This window comes from Otolemur garnettii, unplaced genomic scaffold (assembly GCF_000181295.1).
Source record: "Otolemur garnettii isolate 467f Iridium unplaced genomic scaffold, OtoGar3 scaffold00004, whole genome shotgun sequence".
Taxonomy (NCBI): Eukaryota; Metazoa; Chordata; class Mammalia; order Primates; family Galagidae; genus Otolemur; species Otolemur garnettii.
The window spans coordinates 12,551,470-12,559,095 of record NW_003852399.1 but is presented as its reverse complement, the minus strand read 5'-3'; the positions used below and the strand labels follow the sequence as shown (position 1 = coordinate 12,559,095).

General features: G+C 40.5%; 1 protein-coding gene across 1 annotated transcript; it reads left to right on the top strand.

Moving 5' to 3' along the window:
* The first annotated feature begins 201 nt into the window (after positions 1–201).
* Positions 202–5,216, top strand: UTP23 (UTP23, small subunit processome component). Its single transcript, XM_003782393.3, has 3 exons — positions 202–474; positions 3,577–3,751; positions 4,726–5,216. The coding sequence occupies exons 1-3, from the start codon at positions 287–289 to the stop codon at positions 5,104–5,106; spliced, it is 744 nt and encodes a 247-aa protein (XP_003782441.1). The 5' UTR covers positions 202–286; the 3' UTR covers positions 5,107–5,216.
* Positions 5,217–7,626: the final 2,410 nt, after the last annotated feature.

Genomic DNA, 7,626 nt, shown 5'->3' with positions numbered 1-7,626 from the left:
GCCGGGGTGCTCCCGGCGCGGCATCGCGCGCCCTGGCGGTTTTCCTGTGTAGGCACAAGCTCCGCCCCGGGCACCCACCCCTTTAAGCGCGAGCACGGTGGTCAAAGCGCGCGCTCTCCGGGCGTGACGTAAGCCAGGGGGCAGGCCCGGGGTGGGGAAGGATAGGGGCGTTTGCTTCCGGGCCAAAGGCTCTACATTTCCGAGAGAAGCTGCCCTTGCAGGTGCTAGGGAGTGGGTAGGACGTTTGCTGTCACTTCCTGGCCGGGTGGCCTCGGTTGGAGTAAGTATGAAAATCACCAGGCAGAAACACGCCAAGAAACATCTTGGCTTCTTCCGCAACAATTTCGGAGTCCGCGAGCCATACCAGATCCTGCTGGACGGCACCTTCTGTCAGGCGGCGCTGCGAGGCCGCATCCAGCTGCGGGAGCAATTCCCGCGCTACCTGATGGGGGAGACGCAGCTGTGCACCACCAGGTGGGCCCGGTGGGCTGGGAGGAGGCTCGGGGCGGGGTGGCGGCGGCTACGCCTTCGCCCGGAGCCATCTATTGCGAGCCCTCGAGGAGCGAAGCGCCACCCCCGCGAGGAGTAGGGGGCGCTACGGTGGTCTGCCCAATACCTACCATGTAGGCTGAACGGGCAGTGCCCTGCAGATGTCACAGGTCCTTAACCTGGGGAGCAGGGATACCTCTAGTGAGAGAGACTTGTCTTCGAATCTTGTTCCTAGGCCTGCCAGTTCTGTGATTTCGATTTAACCTCTCTGAACTTTGGATTCCTAATTTGTAAACTAGACATCACAACTGCTTACAAATTTCTGTAAGATCAAATGAGTATTGGGTGCTAGAGCATTTTTTTCGGTATCTAAAACTCACTCCTCTTTCAATGGGCGTTGCTATTCCTAGTTACACCAAAGATTTTCAAGCTTCACAACTGTCCTATGAGTTAGCTTCTTTGATTTCCAGGATTTAGGAATTTGCTTAAGGTCGTTTGTTTATTCTACTGTCTTTATGAAGTATCAGCCATATGCCAAGCATTGCTCCAGCCACTGGGGATGCTATGGTGAACAGGACAAACTCACTGGAAAGTGCGCAAGTCAATCTCCAATCGCTGTTTCCACTCTAAGTGTAATGTTTCCTCACTTCATCAACGTGTGAGAATACTTAGGACGGAACCTTGTGGGGATGGGAAGGTGGAAGGAGAGAACATTTGACTCCATTCACATGTTCAGCCATTCTAAGGGGAAGGACTATGTTAAATGACAGAAAATAGTGAACGTTCCCTGTTGTGGAGACCTCTTGAAAAAACGGGATGGAGTTATGAAGAGGTTTCAGCATATTAGGAAATGAAGCTAGGGAGAAGGTAAAGAATTATTAAGAAATATAGTAGGTTTTTTAAAATGCAGAATATTTACTTTAAAAAAGCAAAAAAAAAGTGACTCAACACTATTCTCATGAGTAACCGCTGTTAAGATGTCAAAGGTGCTGAGTGATTCTGTATTATAAGCAGCTGAGAGATGAGGAGGGGCGAAAGACTAAAACAGGTTGAATTTGGGACAACTGGGAATTTAGACTGGAGAGATGAATCAGGGAACAGCTGCTGTAGCATTTTTTTTTTTTTTTGAGACAGAGTGTCACTATGTCACCCTTGGTAGAGTGCCGTGGTGTCACAGCTCACAGCAACCTCAAACTCTTGGGCTTAAGCAATTCTCTTGCCTCAGCCTCCCAAGTAGCTGGGACTAATTGGTGCCCACCACAACACCTGGGTACTTTTTTGTTGCAGTTGTTATTGTTTTAGCTGGCCCAGGCTAGGTTCGAACCCACCAGCTATGGTGTATGTAGCTGGCACCGCAACCACTGTGCTACAGGTGCCAAGCCTATAATGTATTTCTTGACCACTAGTAGTTAGATCTAGATGGTTTACTCATATTCAGGTTTGAAGATATTTGGAGTTAATTGAAGTAAATCAGTGGAATGTTATCAGACGTGCGTTTAGAAAAGATAACTGCAGCTACGTGAGGAGGTAAATTGGAGAAACAATAGAGCAAAGACAGACAAACCTGTTTTGTGGTTGTCCATTCAGGGAATAATGGGAGCCTAACCCTGGGAGAGGAAAACAGGAACCAAGGATTCTACAAGGGGACATTACTAAGATAGAAGAAAAGGTCAAATAAGAGTTCTGGTTTCTATCTAGGATATCTGAAAAAAATAATAATTTCAAAGAGATAGCAAGTCTTGGAGGAGATATATGGAGGTAGGAAAGTAGTTTGATTTTAGATGTGAATTTGAAGAGCTGATGGAAGTACATGCATAGGAAATATTCAGTAAGTGGTCAGCAGTACTCAAAATGGAGGTCAAACCTGATGGCTAAACAAAACAAAAATCCCTTTTAAAAGACAACAAAGAAAAGAGGTAATAACAGGAGATGAAGCAAGGATGAATCTGGCAGATATTAATTTTTGACTTCCTGGGTGAAGGATACGACTACAATTTGAACTTTAATGTCACAAAATTGAACTATGTAACCTAATTATATGTACCCCCCTATTAATCTGAAATTTAAACAAATTAATACATTTGGCTCCTCTGCAAGAGGTGCAGAGTTTTAGATGAAAGAAGAGCTAGAAATTAGTTTAATATCACTATGTCATTTTGATATAGGTAGTTTATACATGAAACATTGAGAAACATTGGCTTATATACATTTATATAAAAATGCAGAGTAAAAAAGGCGTGATTTTTTTTTAAACAAGCTAATGATGTGAGAATTTTAACTTTTCTGAATTGAAAATATTTTGAAGAAAATATTTTGAAAGTATCAGTTTGTACTTGAAGTAGGTGCTTATTGCACTGGGCAAAGATCTGTTGTCAAGCTACTTGAATTCTTGTCTCAGCTGTACCACTTATTAGTCGTTTGAACATTGGAATGTTACTTAAAATCTCTCAGAATGCGGTGCTCTATATTAAGGGTGATTTTAAGGAAAATTGGGTTCAGCGCCGTGGCTCATGTTTGTAATCCTATCACTTTGAGAGGCCCAGGTCAGAGGATTGCTTTGAGTCAGAGGTTTGAGATCAGTCTGAGCAAGAGTGAGACCCTGTCTCTACTAAAAATAGAAAAAAAAATTACCTAGGCATTGTAGCAGAGGCCTGTAGTCTCAGCTACTCAGGAGGCTGAAGTAGGAGGATCACATGAACCCAGGAGTTTGAAGTTGCTGTGAGCTAGGCTGATATTCACAGCACTCTAGCTCCTGCTACAAAATGAGACTCGGTCTCAAAAAAAAAAAAAAATTAAACTTTATGGAGTTATTTTGAGATTAAGCAAGAACTTATGTAAAGAACAATTTCCATGCTTCCTCGAACATAGTAAGTACTCATTAATTTTTATCTTTTATTGTTCTCTTCAGTTGGTGTATGCATTTTCTAGGTGTTCTTTTAAAGGTGATACGGCTGTCGTGTGACAAATTCATACTATAATGATGTACTTTACTTTTTAAAGAAAATGTGTGTTTTTTACACTTTATGTACACAACTGAAATGTATCTGTTATATTTGTGGGCCACTAATAACTTTTTATTTTTTTAAGATGTGTGTTAAAAGAATTAGAAACATTGGGAAAGGACTTATACGGAGCAAAACTGATTGCACAAAAATGCCAGGTTCGAAATTGTCCCCATTTCAAGAATCCAGTGAGTGGATCAGAATGTCTGCTTTCCATGGTGGAAGACGGCAATCCTCATCACTATTTTGTGGCAACACAGGTGATACTACTTTTAAAACTATTTTCTATTTATACTTCATTTGAAACTGTTTATAATCAGAAAAAAATAGGTGGAAATGATATTAAAGTGTTCAGACTTTTAAAAGTATAGACTTTTAAGTTAATATGCAGGTAAAAGCAATTGTCAGTTGAAAATTTGAAGAGAGAACCTTAAGCATACTGATTGTCTTTTTAGTTAGTAAAGTTTTCTTTTTAAAATTAAAAATTTTTTACATAGAGATATGTTGATTTGTTGTAGAGTTCTTGAAGGGATGACAAGTAGAGCAAAGATCTTAGCATTCTATGTTTGTAAAATTTTTTATGTCTCTTATTTATACTATTTTTTAAAAAGCCATGGTTTGTATTGTTTAAGACTCTAGCACCAGTATGGAATGTTTCAGATTTTTTAAAGTCTGGGAGGCAGGAGAAGAGAGACCCTCAAGTTTAGTGTAAATTAAATTCAAATAGGTACAGATTTGCTTAAATATACTTTAAGAATTGTGAGATTACATAGAGCCAAAGCTGAATTTAGAATCTGAGTCATCTAATTCCCACTTAATTCCTATTCTTTCAACTTCATTGAGCATTTTTGACCCTTTTGAAAGAATACCTTAGAGGAGTAACAAATCTATTTAAAGCCAGCTATGGTAGCTCATACCCGTCATCTCAGCAGTTGGGGAGTAGAGGCAGGAGGATCACTTGAGGCCAGGAGTTTGAGAACAGCCTGGATAACATAGCAACACCTCATCTGTACAAAAAATTAGCTGTGTGTGTGTTGGTGCATGCCTGTAAACCCCCCCACACACACACACACACTCTGGAGGCTGAGGCAGGAGGATCATTTGAGCCTAGGAGTTCCAGACTATAGTGAACTATGATGATGTCACTGCACTTCGGGCTCAAAATAAAAACAACAACAAAATTATTTAAGGCACTTTAACTTAGTTAACATTGAACTTTTTTTTCTTTTAATAGGATCAGAATTTGTCTGTGAAAGTAAAGAAGCAGCCTGGAGTTCCTCTCATGTTTATTATTCAGAACACTATGGTGTTAGACAAGCCTTCTCCCAAAACGATTTCCTTTGTCAAAGCGGTAGAGTCAGGTCAGCTTGTGTCAGGACATGAGAAACAGAGCATCACGCAGCTCAAAGAGGAGCAGGGTTTACTGAAAAACCCTGAACAGAAAAGAAGGAAAAAGCGCAAGAAAATCAGTGGCCCCAATCCTCTCAGCTGTTTGAAGAAAAAGAAGAAGGCACAGGACACAAAATCAACTCCTTCTGAAAAGAAAAGAAAAAGAAAAAGAATCCGGAACAGATGTACCTCCAAGCTACTTTCTGAAAAACAGAATGCAGAATAATAATGAATCCTTTGGATACTTTTAAAGACATTTGAATGTGAAAAATGAATGTATTTTTAAAACCATAGAAGTATTTATAATAAAAGCCTAAACCTATTTTTGTAAATGAATATTGACCCATATTCCTTTGCCTAAAATTATTTTTAAAATAAAAATTGTATTTACTTTTTTTTTTACTTAGTGGTTTTGAGAGGTTGCTTTTGAAAGGTGAAAGATGTTATATAATCTGAAGAGAAGCCAGAGTATAGGGGAGGTTGTTTTTAAATGAAAAACCTTTTCTTCTTCTGTGTCCCCCCACTCCTACCCCAAACATTATATACAAATATGGTACATTGAGTAATGATGTTTTGTGATCAGTGAAGTGATGGTCCCATAAGATTATAATTCAAGATTTTTCCTGTGCCCCCATATGTTTAGATATACAGATACTGTTGTGTTAATACTGACTGCAGTATTCAGTACAGTAGCATACTGTACAGGTTTGTAGCCTAGGTGTGTAGTAGGCTGTATCATCTAGGTTTGGGTAAGTACGTTCCATGAGAACCAAGTGGCAAAATCTAATGATACTTCTCAGGACGTATCCCCACCCTTAAGTGATGCATGAGTAGTGTTTGAGATAGAGTCGTCCTTCAGTATAAGCAAGACCTTTTTCACAAAGATATCCTGTCAGCTGTGTGCAACTCATGTATACAAAACATTAGTCTTCTGTATGTACAGGTTTTGCTGTCTGAGAATACTATGTTTTTGTTTGAGTTCAGTTGAAAAAAAAATCCACGTATAAGCAGACTGCAGTTCAAACCCCTGTCATTCAGGGGTCAACTACAGTTCTATAAGATTTGTGAACAACAAAGAGGCGGTCTCTTCACATTCACAGAGGAAACCTCTTTTAACTTTCCTGGCAGTTGTAGAATTTATCTTTACATTTCTATGTTACATGATACTGCTGAAAGTAATACATTACTGAGTTTCTACCAAAAAGAAAATGTTTTGCTCACATAATCCTCCCCCATTTTCCAGTATGTAATATAAATTGTTCTCTCAAAGGCTCAAGATAGTCTTGCTTTCACTACCACCGCCTACGCTTACTGAACAGAAGAACCCTCAGTTTTCCTGAAGGAAGGCTGAAGGGTCCATGGTGGTGAGGAGATAGAACCGCCTGGGTAGGGTAGGTGAGGGCTCAGGATGTTCTGAGGAGATAAAGGGATAAGGGCAGAATGCTGTATTTGGGGTGGGACCGCTGCATTCTGGAGAGCCCATTACAGAAAGAACAGCAATAGTATTTGAATTCTGAGTAAGTTATTTTGGTGACTGAGGAGTATAGAAGGAAGCATGAAGAAAGTAGAGCTGGACAGCGGAGATGTTCCCTTTACAGAGGTCCTCAACATTTTTGGTACCTGGGACTCGTTTCATGGAAGACAACTGTTCCACAGACCAGAGCAGGGGGATGTGACAGGAGGCAGAGCTCAGGTGGTGACGTGAGCGATGGGGAGCAGCTGTAAGTACAACTAAAGCTTCACTCATTCACCTGCCTGCTCACCTGCTGTATGGCCTGGTTCCCAACAGGCCGCAAACCAGTACTCTAAATTCTGAGGTTTGGGTACCACAGCTGTAGGAGACTTTTGCAATAGTCTAGGTGAGAGAACACAGTCCTGAAATGAGAAGGAGTAGCCCTGGGTGGAGAGGGTCCACACTGAGACTTACGTAGTACACGTTGAGTACCCCTTACTCAAAGGCTTGGGACTAGAAGTGTTTTGGAGTTTTTCAGATTTGGGAATATTTACATATACATAAGGAGATATTTTGGAGATGGCACCAAATTTCAGTTGAAACACGAAATTTATTTATGCCTTATATGTAACCTGAAGGTAATTTTAGACAATTTTTAAAAATAACTTTGTGCATGAAATGAAGTTTGTGTCCATTGAACCTTGAGAAAGCAGAGGCATCAGGTGTGGAATTTTCCACTTGTGTTAGGGCAGTGCTCAAAAGGTTTTGGATGGTGGAGGATTTCAGATTTCAGATTTTTGGATATTATATCTTGCTTAGCATACGTTTCTGAGGGAGATGTAGAAACCTTGGAGAAAGTTTACTTTTGTTTTTAACATGACTTAAAGGCTGTATCTTCTGCGGGTCTGAGCTTATTTACTGAACACCACACACCACACTCTCTCATTGTCCTGTACCCCTGAGTCCTGCTTTGCATCTTCTTGGTTTTCTTCTCAGGCAGTTCTTTAGATAAAGCCAGAAAAAATGGTCCAACATCTTTAGGCTTATGGGCGGGGGAAGGACTAGTGATAGGGATACTGGACAGGCTTTTGTGAGGTGCCACTTCTGGTGCTGGGGAAACAGTGCAGGGGGTTGAATATATATATATATTTTTTTATAGAGAAGAGAGGTGTTGTCATGAGACAGGCGGGAGAGAGTAAGCAGGAAAAACAAATTACAAAAAGGCATTTATTATATATTCTGAATTTCCACAATAGGTGCAGGCGGAGTTTTGGATCTAGTATAACATGGTAT

Excerpts from the sequence above, each read along its gene's own strand:
- UTP23 (XM_003782393.3), top strand. The coding sequence starts at position 287 with ATGAAAATCACCAGGCAGAAACACGCCAAGAAACATCTTGGCTTCTTC. Across the intron at positions 475-3,576 it reads ACGCAGCTGTGCACCACCAG|ATGTGTGTTAAAAGAATTAG; the intron begins GTGGGCCCGGTG and ends TATTTTTTTAAG. Across the intron at positions 3,752-4,725 it reads ACTATTTTGTGGCAACACAG|GATCAGAATTTGTCTGTGAA; the intron begins GTGATACTACTT and ends TTCTTTTAATAG.